The 22,103-nt window shown below is 39.2% G+C and overlaps 1 protein-coding gene across 2 annotated transcripts in view; it reads left to right on the forward strand.

The window, feature by feature from the left end:
- E2F7 (E2F transcription factor 7) overlaps positions 1 to 5,445 on the forward strand; it is a 39,919-nt gene extending 34,474 nt beyond the window's left edge. For both annotated transcript variants that reach the window (XM_062203167.1, XM_062203168.1), the window contains 2 exons: positions 648 to 1,072; positions 2,630 to 5,445. In XM_062203167.1, the coding sequence (XP_062059151.1) occupies positions 648 to 1,072; positions 2,630 to 2,800 (596 nt within the window). In that variant the 3' untranslated portion in view covers positions 2,801 to 5,445. The remainder of the gene's footprint in view (positions 1 to 647; positions 1,073 to 2,629) is intronic.
- The last annotated feature ends 16,658 nt before the right edge of the window (positions 5,446 to 22,103 follow it).

The following is a 22,103-nucleotide window of genomic DNA, read 5'->3' on the forward strand; positions in this document are numbered from 1 at the left end:
AAAAAATAAAGGTAGACTTTTTCCCATCCAGGTTTTACTTTCCTCTTGCATTAGTGTTCAGTAGAACTCACATGAAGAACCTGCCACAGAGGGCAGTAGTCACAACAACACTTGAGACTACAGCATCTTCTATCAGAGTGCCTGGGTTTTTTGAGTCCCAGCTCTGCTTCTGATCCATCTTCCTATTAATGCACACCCTGGGAGGCAGCAGTGATGGCTCAGATGCTTGGTCCTTGCCAACCACGTGAGAGTGCTGGATTGAGTTCACAGCTCCTGTCTTCAGCCTGGCCCTGTCATGGCTTTTGCAGACATTTGGGGAATATAGGGAGTAAACCAGCAGATGGAGGATCTGCCTCTCTGCCTGTCTCTATCTCTGTCTCTCTCTCTCTCTTTAAAAAATAGATATATCCTTTCACAGGCACCCACCAAATGATCATAAAAGTTGAAGTGAATTACAGTGTTGCTCACTGCTGTCAATGCGAGGCAATAAGAGCTGGCAGAGCACAGAAAGGGGGTTGGCCTGGTCAAATAGGGAAAGGTTTTGTCATTCATTGAGTTGCCATGCACTCGCATTTGAAAAGGCCATGAGGGACTTTAGCATGAATAGCATCTTAACTTTGTGTTGATACTCACCTGTTCTGCTTCAGTTTCAGGATTAAATGGCTTCAATGTTCTCTTACCTGGCAGTCAGCCCTCACCTAGTGTGGGACCGTCGTCGAGTCAGCTGCCCTCCTTCAGCGTCCCATGCATGGTCTTACCATCTCCAACTCTGGGCCCTTTTCCTGTCCTGTATTCTCCCTCAATGCCCGGTCCAGTGTCTTCTGCTCCTGGCACCCTCCCAAACACAGGACCTGTGAATTTTGGCTTACCTGGCCTTGGTTCAGCAGCACACCTTCTCATTGGCCCTGCAGCCCTGGTTAATTCGAAGACCTCTGCACTCCCTTCTGCAGACCCTCAGCTTCAGGCTCAGCCCTCACTGGACCTAAGTCCAGTGATGTCAAGATCATACAACATCCAACCTGAATCTCCTGTTTACATGGGACATCCAGTTTCAGTAGTAAAATTGCAACAGGTGAGTTTCCCAGAGAGGTTATCACTCTGCGATGGGGGGATACCTTTGTTTAGTTAGCTTTTGTTTCAGTCATGTGACAGAGGACAGGATAGAGGAGGCAGTTGGTCAGGTCTGCCTGGCTTCCATTGTAGATGCAGTGTTACATGCTTATTTATGCATAGAGAAGGCGATCCTATACTCTAAAGAGAAAAAAACCACATTTTTAGTTGCCATTCTGAGAGAATTAGAAGGAGACCTATTTTAGGTTTAATTAAGGAGGAATCTTGAATATTTAGATGATTTGATGATCTCCAAACTTGGATTTCATTGTAAAGATCACCTCATATTTTAATAGTGCAGCTAAAGAACCAATCAGGGGAACAAAAGTCTTAATACTGACTCAGGGATTGTTAGCATTAATCATCTCTTCAAATGTGATACATAAGAGGCAATGGAGATAGAAAAGTATATACTCACAAAAATATTTATAGTGGGATGGGCACTATGGGGCAGTGTGTTAAGCTGCCACGTGGGACACATTCTATATCCAGGTACCTGGATCAAGTCTTGGCTACTCTACACTTGCAATCTAGCTTCCTCCTAATGTATCTGATGGACAGCAGGGGATAGCCCAAGTACTTGGGTTCCTGCCACCCACAGAGGAGAACCAGAGTTCCTAGCTCAGCCCCAGCTGTTGTGGCCATTAGGGGTATATATACCAGTAGGTGGAAGATCAATCTCTCTGTGTCTCTCTGTCTGCCTTTCAAATAAATAAATATTTTTTAAGTATATACTTAAATGGATATAATCAATATAAATTAATCAGTACTATAATTGTCACATATTCCATTTGTCATTCAGTAAGTAAATTATTGTTGAATTCCTCATATATATTGAGACATTGTTTAGACAATCTTCCAGAGCAAGGAATATTTTAGACAGGTTATTCAGAGGCTCAAAGGTTTGCTAGACAGTGAAATAAATATGTTAGTTTTTCACAAGATGATAATAGCATAACTTGTATTGTGCTTACTTAGTTACATGCCAGAAAGTGAAGACAGAATGGGATAATGGTCCCTGCCATTTAAGGGCATAATCGGATAAGGGGTTAATATTTAACATGAGAGTAAGCATTAGAAAGTAAACAAGAGCCAGCACACAACCGCTTGTTATTTGTTTCATATGCTCTCTAGTGCTTTATGAATATTATGTCATTTAATTTTTGCTGCTCTTTGAAGTTGGTACTTTTGTCATCTCCATTGTGTAGATGAAGAAAATGAGGGAGAGATGGGCTAAGTAGCTTGCCCAAAGTCACACAGCTTGTTAAGGCAGAGCCCAGACCCCTGTTCCAGGTGTCACAATTGTAACCTCTATGATCGACTGCCTTTCTGTACCCAAAACAAATAAGCATGTGATGTCCAGCAGTGAATGTTCAGTGGGATAAGTGTGATAGAAAAGCAAAGAGAAGGGACACTGCCTGGGGTCATAATGATAAGGTTATTAGAATGACAAGGTCCAGAAAGGGCTCCAGGTCACAGGGTAAAACAGTTGGACTTGACTTCTGCTTTTGTTGTTCAGTCACCAGCTCCATTGACCCCCAAGAGCATCCGACGCACACACCGTGAGACATTTTTCAAGACCCCCGGCAGCCTCAGAGACCCTGTCCTTAAGAGAAGAGAAAGGAATCAGTCACGAAACACCAGCTCTGCCCAGAGGAGACTAGAAATCCCCAGCGCTGGGACTGACTAGCCTGACACCTTGGCAGGTGAGGGTGGCATCAGCCCATCTGCTGGTCCCTGTTCCAGACTGTGGTGTCCTAGGTAGAATGCAAACCATGTGCTCCTCAGCACAGTCCTTCACGTCTCTTTGATCCACTGGTACTTTTAACTTCCCACCATCATGAATCATCTGTTTTCCTGAAAATCATTGTTAATTGTGCATGTAATACAAGTTGGAGTGCAGACTCTCTGCTTGGTGTCACAGTGAAAGCACCTACTGACTTGTGTGGTTTGATTTAAGCATCATTTTCTTGCTGGAAGTATATCTGAACAGACTCCTGGAGCCGTGTGGTTATTCTGAAGGGGGGTTGTCCAGCACTTAACTCGGGGAAGCATTCTCAACATGTGTTTCCACTTGCCCTGAGCAACCCTGTGGTGAGGGAAACTTTCTGCCGTTTACAAAGCTACTGCTTCCTTAGGCTTCATCAGGAAGCTACCTTCAGTTGTGAATCTTATGGTATTATTTATTTTGTTCCTGAAATGGGATTTAGTGCAAAAAGTTTACAACTACAGCCTAACACATTTTTTTCAGGGTATGACGACTTGAATGTTTGTATTTTTTCCCTATAATTTGCCCTGTACTTATTCTACAACCTAGTAACAGTGTGGATAATCGTGCATATGTGACCAATGTCAAGACCAAAATAACTGTGAATGACACACCATGCTGTAGAAGAACTGTGCTAACCCCACCTTTGGGCATGAGACCCAAGATGAATGCTAACAGCCTGATCACTGCTTTGCAAATAACTGTGTGAACCATGAGATTTGACTGTTCAAAAAAGCCCACCGTGTCAGGTTTCATTCACTACGTGCCCTGTGTTGTTTATTTAAATATTAACCGTAGAGTATCAGGTACAGAAGCCTTCTAACAATTGTTCTAAAATAAACCAAGATGATAGAAAGGACTTCTGTGGAACATTGGAAACCAGATGAGACCTTTTGGTTGAATTCTGAAGAGTCATGATGTAGAAATTGATACAGGGCAATAGGTGGTTATTTTATTCTTTACTTTTCTCCATGTTTGGAATGATAAGAGGAAAATTGGATACATTTTGTTCCATTTCCAAGAGGATTCAAACCGTGATTATATGGTACTTCTGATAAATAAGAATGATGAGTGCAGGGGTTCACTGTTCTAGCACGAATCCAGTTCTGGGAACTCTTATGCAATTTCCCTTTGCTAAACCACATTACTTTTAGGGGATCATTAAGTAGCCAAACTAGTTCTTTGTATTCCTAGATTTATTGATATTTACCTCACTCTTGGCTCTTCAGAGTAAATGGGCTTTCTCCCTTCCTTCCTCCCTCCCTTCGTTCCTTCTTCTGTTCTTTCTGCTTTTTAAAACTTCTTAGATTTTAAATCTTGGTATATGGTGTTATTTTATTTTTAATTTTGGACCCAATAAAATGTTATATGAAAGAATAAAAATATTAATTTAAAAGACTCTGGGAGTCTGAGTAAAGTAGCTTTATATTAACTACAGGATAATATTAACCTTATTATCCCCACAAGCTATTTGAAAGAATGAGGTAGGTAGCCAGACTAAATAAATTTGCTACTTATACAAACTTTATTTTTTATCAACACTAAACTTTTGAAGTTTACAGATGATTTTTTTTTCCTTTTTTTTTTCCAGTATGCTCTAGAATTAGATGAAAAATGTGATTCTGTCAACAACTGCATGGTAATGATTATCCTAAATTAGTAGTGATGGGTTCCCTACTGAAACAAACAAACAAAAATCTTTTCAGGCAGATTACAGGATGTGCAACATAGAAGTCTGTATTTGCATCTTGAATCTCTCCCCACCCCCCACCCCCCATGCCTAAGAACTTCCACAAAATAGTCTGGCTGAGAGGTCTGCATTTAGATAGAAACACAAAACTCATTTTCCCTTCACTGTTCCTGGACGGCCTCCATGCGTTTTAAACTTTTTTGCTATCCCTTTTCTTATTCTTCTGTCCATTCCTATGACTTCGTTAACCTCAGAGAATTTGTGGTTCTTGAGAAGTGTTAAGAAGCAATCCCATAAATAAGAATACTATGACATTGTGACAACACTTAGCAATAGAAACTAAGAACAAATTACTTTGTATTCAGTATTCGCTTCTTAGTATGACTTGATATGTAAAAACAAATTAATAATGCAGTGGTTGTTTCTGCCAGGAAAATGAATCTTTCTTAAAGAACAGCTGACAGCAGTGATGATGCCAAGCTAGACTTGGATATTTTGCATAGTAAAGAAGCAATGGCAATCTTGAGTCTGTTATTGTATAATTTAATGAAAGAAATAAAAAATCACTGTTGGTGATCCTGCGAAGGACATGCAGCTTTGAGTTGGCACTGGGGTCGTATGTGCCCTACACTGTCCAGGGTTTGTGAAACCCTTTCATTCTGGTACAAGAGTTGGGGGTATAACTTTTATACTTGAATCTACCTACCAAGTTTACATTTCTCAATTCCTTTTTGTAAGGTGCTATTTCTGTATTTAAATTAACTTTTTAAATTGTAAAGCTGCTTCCTGCTTATCTTATTGCACTGCTAGTTTTATGTAGGTATTAATTTTATTGCTGCTTACTGCTTTTGTTATCATATTATTTAGCTCTGCTTTTTCTCCTAATGGCTATATTATCTATAGCTATCTACTTATAACTTTACTACATGTAAACTGATTTTTTCATATTAAGCTTTATAAAACAATAAAAATTAGTTCATTTAATAAGAAATGTTGGTTGTATTTCTTGGTGAGTGTTCTTTGCCTATTGTTTTCAGTAAAAGGAATAACAGTCACATCATAACCAACCGGGCCCTCATAAACCCTCACATCCTTTTGCTGAGGTCTTCCTGTGGTTCCCAAAGGCCAGAACTGCCTGCATCGCAATTATATGGCAACTTAGGAGGGTTGAAGGGACGTGCTGTTGATTTCTGCTGAGTTCAAATCACTGTATGATTCTGATGCTTATCTACTCGAAAAGTCAACTGAATACAGACCACCTCCCAGACTTACAGTATCTGTAAAGTTAAATGCTTCAGCCTAGCAAATGTCACCTTTAGTTCAAAGCCACATACCATCATTAATTCTCACTTTTGAGTTAGCATCAAGTAGCAGACATTCGGCTTATCAGCAAAGCCACTTGTTGGGACACCCATATATATCCCTTATCAGTTTCTGGGTTTGAATCCTGCTCCCGATTCCAGCTTCCTACTGATGCACACCTTGGAAAGCAGCAGATGATGACTTCAGTATTTGGCATTTCATGGGAGACCTGGATTGAATTTCTGGCTCATCTCTAGTGGGAATTTGGGGAGTGAACCAGTTAGATGGGATCTCTCTCTCTCTCTCTCTCTCTCTCTCTGCTTGTCAAATAAATATTGTCAGATCAAATCAATAAATTAACCTCAAAGCAGACTTCATCTTACTTCCCCTGGCTCTTTGTATCTCTAGAAATATCCATGTCACATTATTGATCTACCTTGCAAAATTGTGAGGTGAGATGGGCAGATGTTGGAGCTGGTTCACATGGATGCTTCTTCAGACTCATCTTGGAGACATGTGCCTAGCCTTTCTGTGATGCAAACAGAACCTTTCCTACTATTAACCATTCTCTCAGCCTCTGCTTTTCCTGCAGTATTTTCCATGCAGACTTCGTGCAGGATTTGAAATGATCCCAGATTAATTCCATCTCCCGTTAGCCCACACCCAGTGCCCTTTGTCCTGATTGTAGGAGACAGGGCCCAGCCTAGCACAGTGGCTGTGCCCTGCCTTCACTGCCAAAGCTACTGGCCCAGCCAGCTCTCCTAAATCGCAGGCCAGTCAGATGTCAGAACACTGCAGGGAAGTGGTGACAAGTAAGCAACACCTAAATACCCCCTTACTGTCCCTGGATAGCAGAGGTGGCAATTCACAGCCGAACTCCAAAGAAATCCTCACTAACTCCATTTCTATTTCCATCCTCTCACCCTTTCATGACCTGGTTGTGGGTGGGGAGATTCAATAGTTGTGTAAATGATTTTGCAAAACCTCCTCTATCTATACTACAGAGTCCAATAACTTTGAAATACAGCATTCGGAGCTACAGCCAAGCTCACCATTGCATATCCTGTTAAGCCAGTTAGTAACTTCCACTGGCCAGGAATGTCAGGTTTCCAGGTGATGGTTATGGCACTTAATATTCCATATTTACCAAAGTCCTTTTTGATGGCTATTCATTTGTTTTTAGTGTTAAGATCAGTTGGATGCTGCTTTCTTTTGCCCTGAAAATGCATCTGAAGTTAAGAAATCATACCTAAAGCCAAGTCATTTTCTTCTGTTGATGCTTTCACACCCAAATCCATTTTGTGTTGATACTCTACCAGTCACTCAGTTGGACATGCTGTTCTCTACAAGCTTCCAGTCTTTCCCAATCTGTGTTCTGGAAACTCAGCTGTCAATGGTATTGAAAATCAAATTAAGTTATACTAGTTAAAAAAAAAACAAACAAACAAACTAAATAGTTATTTTTTAACTATGAAGTTTATTAGACACTTAAATTCAAAAGAGGAAATATATATGAGCACACATTTTAAAAAATGGTTTCATTATGAGACCTTTTTTTTTTCCTTGGAACTTCTTATAAGACTAAGGTTAAGCAGAAGTTATTTTGAGAACCACTGGATCAATCCTCCAAACAGCACTCTAAAACTTTCTTACTCTCACTGAAAAGAAAAAAAGATCAATATTAGCTTCTTAAGGGCAGAGACCATAGATGATTTATATCTCTATTTACTGCATCTACCATAAAACATGCCCCCAAATAAAAAATTGGGGGAAAGAGTATTGGATGGATGAGTTGTCGCAAATTTCTTTTTATTTTAGAGGGCTCATGATTCCAGTTATATAATAATTACTTAATAAATAAATGGCATATAGCTTGTTTTATTATATGTTTTTAGTTTCAAAAATAAGCTTGGTATCACCAACATTTATAAAATAGATTTTTTTGACCATTCTGCCATCAAACATTCAAAGGTCTCCCATGCAATGTGTCCCTGACTTTTTGGCTGTCCTTTCCAGTCCCTTCCCAGTTTGGTTCTTGCCAGCTATGCAAGATACTGTCTGTTGACCGTCAGCATTCATTTCCACTCCTCACCTAAGTTCTCATCACAGGAATTGGAAGCCTGGCAAGTGTGTTTCCCAGATTTCCTTGCTACCATATTCTACATGTGAATTTGTCAGTAAGATACACTCGTGTAAGATTGGTAGACAGAAAGGAAGCTGAGGCTGTTCTTCCTGCAACACTTCACGTACAGATTTACAGCAGCCACACTTTATTCTGCCTGGTCCAGAGCCATGCGACAACTCATCATCAGTAGTATGATGATGGAAGTAGTTTTGTACTGTTTCCAACCATCAGGAGAAAAAGACATCCCCCAACATCCAGCCTCTTGGTAATAGCAGCAGTAACATCACCTAAACATTTGACAATAGGCCTTTGGCTTCCACTTTGCCTCCTTTCCAACAGATGTTGAAGCACCTAATTTCCTGTCTTACAACATTTCTGGTAGAAAAATCTAGAATGTTTCTAATCTCTACATAGAACCCAACAGTCCTATCTGCTACCACTCCTTTCTTTAACTTTCTTCTTTATTAAAAGTTGTTAGTTATTTATTTGAAAGGCAGAGTGACAGAGAGAAACGAAGACATTCAGTGATCAAAGGAGCTTTGAAAATGATCAGATTCCCATACCTGCTTTACAGAGAATGAAACACAAACAAGGAGGTTATATGACTTGCCACACTGATTTAACGATATAGCCAAAACCAAAGCACAACACTCCCACTATCCCAGGCCAGGGCACTTGCCCCTAGGCCCTATCACTTCAGTCAAAGGCAAATCCTTACAAGATGTTGAAGTTGACCACACAACCTATACAGTAGGTTATTCATATGATGCTCAAGTTGCAAGAATATTACAGAACACATACTTGGGAGTGTACAACATTGAAACTTTATTATGTAAGAAGACTTCTCTCTGCACAGTATGAATTGTGTACAAAACAGTATTAATGTTTAAACTAGGTTTTTGGAAGGTGCCTATGGGATTTCCAGGTGGAGAAAAAATAGAAGTGAGAGAAAGGCATTTTAGGACAAGGGAGTGATTGTTACAAGGCACTCAGGCATAATTGCAATTGTTCCGTAACCTTTAAAAATTTTTACCAAATTATTAAAAACCAGCTACAAATATTTTGGGAAAAGAAAAAGATAGTGAAAACTGATATTTATTTAGCATGTAATGTAAAATGTTAGATATATGGAGAATCAAAGTTTTAGTTCTTTCGTCTACCAACAACCACATTTTCTACCATACAAGAAAAGTACTGAGCATCTTTTCCATGTCTTGGTGAATTGTCATACTCCTTCCTAAGTTTGGATCAGCTGCCAACATTTTATGTTTTGTACATTTGGTTCGATAAAATAGCTCCAATATGGGATGTTTCCACAGGTATCATTTTCTCTGTGATATCCTCGTCCTTTTTATCACAACCCGGTGGTTTGTTCTTCACTTAGGTTGCTGAAGTCACCTTCGTTATATTTCTCTAAATATATTTCCAGAGTTCTCAGGTGGTGGCAGTATCAACATCCCCACTACCAGCTCTTTCTTCTCTAGGAAGTATGTTGATGCTGGATTCTATTTCACTTCTAGATTGATCACTTTGTTTACTTTGCTTCCTTCTTTGTTGGCTAGTGTTCTCTTTTCATTATTCATTTTATTAAAATATCATGTCTTCATGATTGGGAAACTCCACTCTTGTATTCTGCACAAATAGACTTTGTACATGAACAGCAAACTGAACAACTGATAAGACTGGTCATTGGTCATGATGGGTGTTTGTTATTTATAAAGTGGTTTGTGAACTGAAGCAGCGAAGTTTATACTTCATGCAATTGCAGGTTGAACATCCCTGCTCTGAAAATCTGGAATCCAAAAGGCTCCGAAACACAAAACTTTTGAGCTCTAACATGATGCCAGACCTCATGCATCGAGTCCAAGTCAGAACACGGACACACTAAAAATATTGTATAATTATAATTGTATGAATAAAGTAATTATTCCCTTTATGTTCTATGGAATAGTTTAAATACAGTAACTATATCCATACACAACATGTATGCATGCACTTCTAAAGTTAATAAGTAAAAAGCACAGACACGAAGAATATATACTAGCATCAACAGACAGTTCCTGCAGAAATTTTAAAGGAAAATAGAACAGGTTTCGTGGAAGTACCTCACCTGCACCTACAAAATTTGGTTTATCAGCAAAGGGTTCTGAATTCACTGTGGCAAATACTAACAGTTGGTAATTCTGGGATATAAAGATTCATGTCTTTAATGTGTTAAACTCCACTTTTGTATATGCTGGAAATATGTCATAAAATTAAAATACATATTTTAATATAAAAATTTTGGAAATGTTAGACATGTGCTTACTATTAAAATGAGTGGTTACAAGAGTTGGGGTTTTCATTGGTGTGGTAGGTTACTCAGAAATCTGAGTAACTGCTATCTCTTCCTGGAGGTAGCCTGTTCCTCCTCACTGTTGGGAACTCACAAAGACAACTAACTTGCTTTTCCTAAAGAAACAGTCATGGGGCCAGTGTTGTGGTGCAGCAGGTTAGGCCTCTGCTAACCAGTATCTGTATGAGCACAGATTTGAGTCCCAGGTGCTCTACTTCTGATCCAGCTCCCATCTCATGCTCCTGGGAAGGCAGCAGAAGATGGCTATAGTGCTTGGGTCCCTGCCACCCACATGGGAGACTGGGATGGAGTTCCAGGCTCCTGGCTTCAGCCTATTCCAGCCTCAGGGCCCTTGCAGTCATTTCGGGGTGTGAACCAATGAATGGAAGATCTTTTTCTGTCTTTTTTCCTTCTCTCACTCCCTCTCTAACTCCATATTTCAAATAAATAAATAAGTAAATTAAAAAAAACCAGTCAGAAGTGATGTCTGTCATTTGTCAGGGCAGAAGTTGAGAGACAGTGCTCTTGGTTTTCTCTGTCTGTTATCTCTACTGCCAAGAAATCACATCTTAGGGGCTGCATTCTCATCGTCTTGGGCAGGAAGCAGAGCCACAGCCAACCTGCAATGAGCAGGGCAGTGTGAGCAGAAATGAAATTTGTTTTCCTGTTGCTGAGATTGGGCTTGTTTGCTACCTCAGCCTAATTTAGACTATCCTGGCGGACATAATTTAAAAAGCAGGTAAATGGTAGGGGCCAATACAGCATGGATGACATGCAACTTTAAAAATGGGGCATTCAGAATCATTATTAACATCTTCTAGCATCGCTTTTTTTTTTTTAATGCAGAAGACATTATGGGAAAATAGAGTTATTTAAACTCAGAGAATCCCACATGAAAAACTTAACTTTGCTTTTCTTGGCCCCTCCTGCCAAAGCCCAATTTGACATCAAACTTGTGGAAAGTTGCATTGTAGACTGGCTTTTAGAATAGGACAGCAACCAACTTGAGGTCTGGTAACACTTTTCAAAGGAAAGATACATTTAAATGATGTAAAAAAATATTCTTCATATCTTCAAATCTCATTTATTTTTGTTATTAAAATTTATTTGCTTAGGTAATCCCTGGCCAGCTGTTTGGTTAGGTCTCTGTCCCCACCTCCACTTTCTCCCATTAAAAAAGAAGACCTTGCCTCCTACACAGTCGATAGCTATGAAAGTTCACTGTCTGGAGTGTAGAAAAATCTGGAACGGGCCGGCGCCGCGGCTCAATAGGCTAATCCTCCACCTGCGGCGCTGGCACACCAGGTTCTAGTCCCGGTTGGGGCGCCGGATTCTGTCCCGGTCGCTCCTCTTCCTGTCCAGCTCTCTGCTGTGGCCCGGGAGTGCAGTGGAGGATGGCCCAAGTGCTTGGGCCCTGCACCCACATGGGAGACCAGGAGAAAGCACCTGGCTCCTGGCTTCGGATTAGCGCGGTGCGCTGGCCGCATTGCGCCAGCCGTAGCGGCCACTGGGGGGTGAACCAACGGAAAAAAGGAAGACCTTTCTCTCTGTCTCTCTCTCTCACTGTCCACTCTGCCTGTCAAAAAATAAAAAAAATAAAAATCTGAAACATTCATCACAAGGATGATTTGAAATACTGTGTCTGTGCTGAGAGAGTAATGATTCTAATGACAGGATACCAAATACTTTTAAAGCTCCCATGGTATCTAATTCTTCTACTTTTAACAACCTTGAATCAAAATCGAACCTAGTTTTCCACTGATCATTAAAAGAAGAAAATTATTAAAAATATACTAAGCCATTTTAAGCAAGTAACTTGGAAATAATTCATAAAATTGAATTAACACTGCCTAATAAAATTTCTTCCATTTTCATTACTTATTTCTGTGAATGAAGTTTCCTGAGGCTTACAATTAGAAAAAAAGATAAACTTATATAGTATTGATAATCACATTTGTCTCATTCTAGAAATAATGACTCTTCATATTTAAACTAATTTTTAAAAGTCTCATCTAACCAAGGGTTGATTTTAAACAGTTTTCTTCATATATTTGTGTTTTTAATCAATTGCATAGTAAAAAGTACAGATAACTGAATCCTTAGTCATGAATTTTTAAATCAAAATTTATATACTTAGTGTTGTTACAGATAAATATATATTAATGTCTTATATAGACATTATATATATGTAAAACATTACAAATGAAATACATATATATATATATGTGTGTGTGTGTGTCTAAAACATTAAGATATAAGTCTTTTGGTGAAGTGGAATTTGAATGTAAGTTCAAGAAGGGAAAGGAATTATGTGAATATTATTCAATAAAAGAGCTAACTCGTGTAATTTTAAAATAACTGATGGTCCATGTCAAGTCCCTATAGTATTTAGTTTCCATTGTATACATCTAAAGGAGTGATACAAGAGTTTTAGTTTTAAATGTCAATATTTATAAACCCACAAGGAAATTATATTCCTTACAGACATTTAAATTTAGAATCCTTACATATCGACTTTAAAATGTGCCAGAGTTTTTCATAACTATTCTCAAGGATACATGAAGGAAAGCATCTGAAGCCCATCACCACATTCCTTAAGGAAGTAACCTCTCACACCACCCCACATGCTTCAGTTCCCCGAAGGCTCCCACTGTAGTCCACATGGTGGCAGTAGTGTCTGTGTAATATGTCCGATTTCCAATGACTTTTAAACCATTCCCATATTTCATTTGTAATCAACATGTTAAACAGTTTACATTTCCCTTGCATTAGAACAATAAATGTCCACTGTAATCTACCACTGCTGAATTTCAAAACTTTTCTTTAATTTTTCTAGGAAATTAACTACAACTATAAATACCAGAGCCATATAAATCTTTTTATCCACCTGGGAATGACCTTGACATTAGATTCATTTTTTTCTTTTTAACATTCCTCTCTGGTTTTGTATTCCCCACTACTTACACAGTCTCTTCCCATCCCCCACTATTCAGTTGCTAAGCAACTGAAGGAGCTTTGTTGTTCTTGAACACTAACCATTAATGCCCTCATTTTCTCTAATGAGAACATGGCTGCAGCCCAAATTACCTTCTTTTCCTGAAAAACAGACCAGGATGCTTATGACATATGCTAATAGGAAGACAAATCATATCCCAACAGAGAACTGAAAGAAAAGGAAATCTAGAATGCTGAGCAACTCTGAAGCTGGTACCCAAACACTGTCTCACTTAGAGCCATTTTGCCTCATTAAAGAGAGAAGGATTTTACTGAATACCTTTTATTTGATAGGCACTGCACTAGCCCCTTAACATGTATTATTTCTTTTAATATTCACGGCATCTTTTTATTTTGTTATTATAATTTTTTGTATTATTCAACCCTACTCCCTGAAGCTTTTGACACCCCAAACAGGACAACTTGATAAGATCCAGTTGCCTAAAAGGTACGATGTTGTTTGGAAAAGAGGGACACCATTCACCAGGTATTCCTAAGGCAAATGTGGTTTTGTATTTGTTTGTTGGAAAATAAGAGGATATAATGTTTAAACATGAGGATATAATGTTCTTGTTGTAACTTTCAATTTTCCAGATTGGAAAGCTGATGGCCATAGAAGTTAAATGATTTACTTAAGTCACAGACCAGTAAGAGGCAGAATCTAGAACACCATTGCAACACATTGCTTCTTACCCATAGTGGGTTCAGAATATGCTAGGAATTACTGCTTCCTATAATTTTGTCCAAAATATAAAAGTTTGATGGGCATGTCTACACTAAAACTCTGATAAGCAGGGCAGGTGTTTAGCCTAGTGCTTAAAATATCCATGTCCCACACCAGAGAACCTGGATTTGAATCATGGTTTCTAGTCTCCTACTAATGCAGACCCTAGGAGTCCGTTGTGATGGCTCAAGTAATTGGAGCTCTGCCACCCATGTGAGAGACTTAGATTGAGTTCCCTGCTCTGACTTTTGTCTGGCCCAGCCCTGGCTTTTACAGGTATTTGGGGGAATGAACAGCATCTCAGATAGGCACTTTCCCTGTCTTGCTGCTCTCTTTTGCTCTGCTTCTGGCCCTCAGCTTCAACCTGGATCAGTCTTGGTCACTGCAGCCATTTAGGGGGTTCTCTTTCTCTTTCTCTCTTTGTACATTCTGCCTTAAAAGTCAGAGTTATAGAAAAAGAGGGAGAGACAGAGAGAGAAATCTTCCACCTACTGGTTCACTCCCCAGATGGCCAAATGGTCAGGGCTGGGCCAGGCTGAAGCCAGAAGCCAGGAGCTACTTCCAGGTCTCTCACATAGGTAGCAGGGATTCAAGCACTTTGGCCATCTTTCACTGCTTTTCCCAGGCCATTATCAGGGAGCTGGATAGGAAGTGGAATAACTGAGACGACAACCAGTGTCCATATGGGATGCTGGCATTGCAGCCGATAGCTTTACCCACTATGCCAGCCCCTAAATAAATCTTTTAAAAAAGAGAAATTCCATATGGCTTCTGACTTATAAAAAGGAAAAATAATATTTTTAAATACCTACTTAAGCTTGTTTACTTAAGGGTTAGTCTCTAAAGGGAAATATTTTTAAAAGGTCTCCTTTGAAAATAGAAAAGCTATTAAGGTTCAAACTTTTGTCAAACAATTCTGATGAAATAATTCCCTGTTCTGCTCCTGATGGAGTATTTTTAAAACATAAATTCCTCAAAGTGAAGTTTGTTTGTTTGTTTGTTTGTTTTTTACTTAGAGGAATCTGAAATTTTGTTTGCTTATTTACTTAGGTCTTCTCCAAAGCCCAAAAAAGAAGTAGGTTTCAGAAACAAGTTATAATAAAAAGAAACTGATAAAAATGAAGATTATACTTTTATCAGCAATTACAAGATCCCAAAATTTTAAACATTCAAATTTTAAAATCATTCTGTCAGTGGCAAAATTTGATCTAAATTTATATGAGATTATTTATAATATACCACTTGTGAATATCCATGTTTCACTTCATCAATACCAATATGTTTGACTTTAGGGTACTAGAGAGATCATGCAAGTTATATGCAGATATATTCATTTTATTTCTATTTTAAAATCCAACAAATTCTGAATTTCAGCATTCATCTGATTCCAAGGGTTTCAGACAAGGAATTAAGGACCTATGACATAACTAGTAATTATTGAGAACTTACAATATTTCAGGGGGTATTCTAAGCACTTCACTTGTTCAATCATTTTATATAATTAGCATAATTGTCATGCTTCCAAGACTGGGGCATCTCCAAATGGAGAGCATTCCAAGAGTGCTTGATGAAATATATATGGAAGCAAATATATAGTACACTAAATGCTGGCTACTGGAGGACTGATTTTTAACTTCATATTCCCTGGTAAACTAAGGTCTTAGGCATGCACCTTCAGAAAAGATGTGTTATGAGTAGGACTGTCACATGTGAGGACAAGTTTAAAGATCTTTAATCTTCCTTGTGAGGAGAGTTACACATCACAACGTTAAGGAAAAACAATTCTCCTATACTTGTTCTTATTTTTTCTCTTTTTGAAAAGATATATTTATTTATTTGAAAGGCAGAGTAACAGAGAGAGAGAGAGAGAGAGAGAGAGAGAGAGATCTTCCATCCATTGAGTAACTCCCCAAATGGCTGCACAAAAGGGACAGGAACAGACCAAAGCCTGGAGCCAGAGAATTCCATCTGAGTCTACCACAAGGGTGGCAGGGGCCCAAAGATTTGGACCACCTTCCACTGCTTTCTCAAACACATTAGCAGGGAGCTGGATAGGAAGCAGAGGAGCCAGGACCAGAACCAGAGCTCTGACATGGAACACTGGCATCGCAGACTGCAGTTTAATCCACTATACCACAACACTGGTCCCTTGAGCCCTATTTTTCCTGAAACCACCAAGTTGTAAAAAATGATTGTGAAAGGGGAAAAAATAGAGGTGAAAGAGAATGAAAAGCCCACACTTCATTTACAGTGAAGTCATTAGACAAATCTTGTTCTATATTTCCGACAAGGTACTTCCTGTAAAGCAAACATCTACTGGGGTTATGAAAAACACTATGGAGGGGCTGGTGCTGTGGCATAAAGCTGCTGCCTGCAGTGCCAGCATCCCATGTGGGCGCTAGTTGGAGTCCCAGCTGCTCCACTTCCTATATAGCTCTCAGCTGTGGCCTGGGCAAGCAGTGGAAGATGGCCCAAGTGCTCGGGCCCCTGTACCAGTGTGGGAGACTTGGAGGAAACTCCAGGCTCCTGGCTTCAGATCGGCGCAGCTCCAGGTGTTGGGGCCAACTGGAGAATGAACCAGGGGATGGAAGACTCTCTCTCTCTCTCTCTCTCTCTCTCTCTCTCTATCTGTGTGTGTGTGTGTGTAACTCTGACTTTCAAGGAAATAAATAAATCTTTTTTAAAAAAAAAGCACAAATGAAAATTTTGATGAGAGGAGTGCATTTTTTCACTCTGTGCTAAATAAATGTCTATTGGCTTCTAAGGATGAATGACTCAAGTAAGAAACTATATTTAACTAATACATTAACTCCTTTCTTAGTTATCTATTTCCTTACACTCAGAACTAAATCAAATCAATGGAAAATTGATTTTCATGCTAAGCTTGAATAATAAAATATCATCAGTTAACCTAATATACCATATTACTTAACTGTGTTCCCATTATGTAGAAAAGGAGGCTGAACACGCCTCAATCAGATGACATATCATCCAATTACATCGATTATAAGCTTACAACTTGACATCTACAAACCACATCTGCCCTCTAATTTCAAGAGCTATGTAAGTAAAGATAAATTAAAATGCAACAAAAATAATAGTCCCTCCCCTTGTTCTTTAACATAATAGATAAGATAGGTCAATTTATCATTGTCGAGGGAAGAGGTGGTACTAACCTTATTCATCTAATGCTTTAGAACTAAATAAGTTAAAGGTAGAATGTGTCTCTGTCACCTAATACTTGACAGTTGTTTATGGAAATGAAGCATGTTTTGTCTGGGAACATAACACTAATTTATCCACAAGAATTATAAGAGACAAATTTCTCATTTAATATAAATCCAGATCCAATCCCAAATAAAACTGCTGATTACTGACTCTATGACACCAAAATTATTCACTAGTTTAACTTAGTATAAATTATTTCCAAGTTCAACAGTAAATAAGAAAAAGTGTCAGAATCAACCATGACTCCTGCCTTACCTCAAAAAGCAGATGTTTAGTCTAATGTGGAAGATGTTGATACTATGTTACTGAATTCTGTTCTGGCAAAGCAGAGGGAATCTTTGGAAAGCAGTGACTGACCCGAAGCAGACCCTGGGATGAGGATTTGTGTGCAAGGAAATGCTCCCGTAGAAAGGGCTAAGGAAGTGGGGCAGCACAACAGAGAAGAGAAGGAAAGCATGAGGACACGCTCATGCTTCAGACAGTTACTTGGAGTACATTTGCAGTGTGGTTCCACAGGACGTCTCTGGAATATAGGTTACAGCCTCAAAGTTGTTCCCTAAGGCAAGGGAGCCTTTCTTTCATCTCCCAGAGTGCTCATTCATTGGCTAAAACATCACCCTTGGATATCAGAAACCTCCAAGCTCTTCTAGTTCTCTGTGTCTGTGGATAAAATTTTGCCAATAGCCTGAGGCTTGTCCTTTGAAGAATGACGGGTCAAGGGTTATTTGAAGCAAAAATACATTAAAATTGTGGGAGGGTGTGCAAAGTAAAAGTGGTCTGAGGGACTCCAAAGGAGCAAAGTCCATGTCTGACCGCTAGCCAGAAATATGGGATTAGGGGAGGTTACCTAAGCAAACTGTCAAAATATGGCTTTCTAGTAGTTGTCCCTACACAGAAACACTAACATGAACACACCCACAAAAATACCTTAAGAGACCTAAAGGATACAGATGAATGTATACAGCACCTTGGTATAGCACAGAAATTTTTACTCTCATATTCATTATTCATTATTTACAAACGTCAAGATGTAGAAACAGGAGTTGCCATTGTGGTATAGCAGGTTAAGCCACAGCCTGTGATGTCAACATCCCATATGGTACCATTCATGTCCCAGCTGCTCCGCATCAGATCCAGATTCCCGCCAAAGTGCCCAAGAAAGCCACAAAGGATGACCCAAGTGCTTGGGCACCTGTAACCCACAAGGGAGATCCAGATGAAGTTCCTGGTTCCTGGCTTTGGCCTGGCTGAGCCCTGGCCATTGTAGCCATTTGAGGAATGAACCAACAGAAGGAAGATTTATCTGTCTTCCCTCTCTCTCTGTAACCCTGCTTTTCAAATTAAATAAATAAATACTTTACAAAAAAATATGTAGAAACCACCTAGATGTCCATTGATGGCTATCATAAAAAAGTCAAAAGATAACAAATGACCGTGAAGATGTGGAGAAGAAAGAATCCTTGTGCAGCGTTGCTGGGACTGTATATTGGAACAGCTACTATGGAAAATAGTGTGGAGCTTTCTCAAAAAAATTAAAAATGCAACTACTACATGATCTAGAAATCCCACTTCCGGTTGTACATTCAAGGGAAATAAATTCACTACTGTGAATAGATACCTGTACTCCCATGATCATTGCAGCATTATTCACAGTATCCAAGATATGGAAATTCAATGTCCATTGACAGAAGAATGAATGGTTACAGAGAAAAATGTAATAGAATGTTATTCAGCCTTAAAAAAGAAGGAAATATTGTCATTTGTGACAATATATCAGGATAAGCCTAGAGGCCAGTATGCTCAGTGAAATAAACTAGACACAGAAAGACAAATCCACATGATCTCATTTGTGTGTGGAACCTAGAAAAAAGGAGTTTATCTCATAGTAAAAAAAGGAGATGGTAGTTACCAGAAAATCAGAGGTGATAAGAAAAGGGAGATGTTGGTGAAAATGTACAAACTCCCACTTATATGATAAGTAATTCTGGAGTTCTAGTGTGTGGTAGAGTGATTATAGTCAACAATAATGCATTGTATACTTCAAATTTTCTATAAGTATAGATCTCAAGTATTTTCCCTACACACATATAAAAGGCAGCTGAGGTAATAAATACGTTAATTAGCTTGATTGTGCTGAATATCTCAGAGTGTACACATACATCAAAATATCATGCAAATCTAAAATATAAACCAATTTTGTCAATTATACCTCAATAAACCTGGAAAAATATTTTATGTGATGCTTTTTGCAGTATCTCTTAAATTTTCAAAAATTTTTATTTTTCATGAAATTCTTACTATATTACTACCAATTTTCTTCTTCTTGTATTAAGCATACTTATCTTAAATTGGTTAGTTTGCTGTTATAAACAGGTCTAGGTAGTATGTTTTCAATTAAACTTGACTTCATTGTAAGAAATTTGCCTATAGGCCGGCGCTGTGGCTCAATAGGCTAATCCTCCGCCTGCGACGCCGGCACACTGGGTTCTAGTCCCGGTCGGGGCGCCGGATTCTGTCCCGGTCGCTCCTCTTCCTGTCCAGCTTTCTGCTGTGGCCCGGGAGTGCAGTGGAGGATGGCCCAAGTGCTTGGGCCCTGCAGCCGCATGGGAGACCAGGAGGAAGCACCTGGCTCCTGGCTTCGGATCGGTGCAGCACGCTGGCCTTAGTGGCCACTTTGGGGGATGAACTAATGGAAGGAAGACCTTTCACTCTGTCTCCCTCTCACTGTCTAACTCTGCCTGACAAAAAAAAAAAAAAGCATAGCAGCTACTGTAGCAGAATTCCTCACCTCTCTACAAACCAAAATGTGTAAATGCTGGCAAGACTTCAGACTAGGCAAAATCTCTTTGGCACATCAAAATTTCTCATGACCCCAATAACCACAGAATTGTTATTTTTGAAAGAACTCAATTTTTTCAGCTACTAAGATCAGAAATAGCTGGAATTTCTTAAAAAATTATTTTTATCCACAGTGAAAAGAGAAAAAAATCAAAGACAAGACAATAGATTTAAAGGAAAGCTTTGTTTATTCTATGCTTCAAAAGAGAAACCTGAATAAAACATTTCAAAGGCAACTTTGCCAGGAAATAAACCTCTATCCAGAAGGCTGGGGCAACAGGGTCTCTGTGTGGATCCTTGTCCAAACATACCAACCCTGTTGACAAAATCCCCAAGAGGTCACAGTCTAGATTACACTCCCTACCAGACTCCAATCAAAAAGGGGAAGAGGAAGGAAGCTCAACAGTGACACTCTTGATTTGGGATTTTTATCTTTTTTAAGTACCGGAATCCTTTATTCTAAATAAATTTCATCAGAAAATCTAATATGTTAAAAAAAAAAAAAAAGGTAGAAGTACTTTGGAACTCAAATTGGGGTGGTGAGCAGAAGAGCTTGGGTTGCCAATTTTGTGCTTTTTTTCCATCCTAATCCCAAGGCAACTCTTAAAAATAATCATCATCCTCATCATTGTTTGAATTTAGATCCTGCAGATGAACATTCCCACATTCTGCTAAATGTAGGGGTGATGTCACGTGCAGTTATAATGTCCAGTTTATATCAGTTCTGATTCTGATTTTAGTACAGAACATGATTCTCAGGTCTGTCCCCTTGTGCAATGAGCAAACTCTTAATAAAATTATACTTACATTCTTAAAATGTAAACACATGGATACACTAAGCTTATGATGACAAAAAGGTAGAAATATATAAGATTTCTCACCTCAACCGAACATAATGGTCATATTAAATGCATTGATTATACAGTTATTAAGTTAATGGCTTCTGGAATCAATAATTTTTGTTAGAATCTGGCCTCTACACTTGTTCCCTATGAGACCTTAGGCAAAATTGTCAACTCAAAGGTTCATTTAGCCATCCATAAAACGTGAAGTACCCATGCTCATCTCATAAAGATGTATTAAATTAGTAGTATTTTTGGCATGTAGTAAGTGCTCAACAAATATTAGTTACTATCTTTTTTTTAAAAAAGATTTTATTTATTTAATTGACAAGCAGTGTTACTGACAGTGTGAGAGAGAGAGACAGAGAGAAAGGTCTTCCTTCTGTTGGTTCACTCCCCAAGTGGCCGCAATGGCCAAAGCTGCACTGATCCAAAGCCAGGAGCCAGGTGTTTCCTCCTGGTCTCCCATGTGGGTGCAGTGGCCCAAGGTATCTTTTTTTACGAGGCAGGGATGGGAAAGAGAGAGAGAGAGAGATTGATTCACTCTTCCACCTAGTGATTTACTCCCCCAAATGCCTGCCAGTCCAGCACATGGACTCAGTCTGGGTCTCCTGAAAGGATACAAAGCCCAATTACTTGAGATATAATGTGCTGCCTCCCAGGGTGTGCATTAGCAGGAAGCTGGAAGCAGGATCTGGGAATGGGTTGTCAACCCCAGGCAATACAGTATGGGACACAGGTGTCTTAACCACCATGCTAAATGCTGGATTAGCATTACTAATGGATGATGGTGCTGCACTCTGTCCTATGAGGATGACATCAGCAGGTGTAGTGTCCCAGCATCTACTCAGAAAACTGATATAGAATTGGCTTTGGTGAAAAGTAAATTGTTGGCACATCAAAGACTTCAGCAACCAACAATCTGGCAACCATGAGACCTTCTGGTTCACATAGCATAGGATGCAGTGCTAGTGGCAGTGGATGGCTTGAAGGTGGGCTCCATCTCATAGCTGTAGGGTTGTAGAGGACTGTTTACTTAGGCAAAGCAATATCCCTGAGAAAGTTATGAGTTTGTTGTGTTCAAAGAACAGCAAGAGAGATGGCGAGCATGGCCAGAGTGGAGTGAACAAGGGAAGATGGGAGGAGA

Source organism: Lepus europaeus, chromosome 10 (assembly GCF_033115175.1).
Source record: "Lepus europaeus isolate LE1 chromosome 10, mLepTim1.pri, whole genome shotgun sequence".
Classification (NCBI taxonomy): domain Eukaryota; kingdom Metazoa; phylum Chordata; class Mammalia; order Lagomorpha; family Leporidae; genus Lepus; species Lepus europaeus.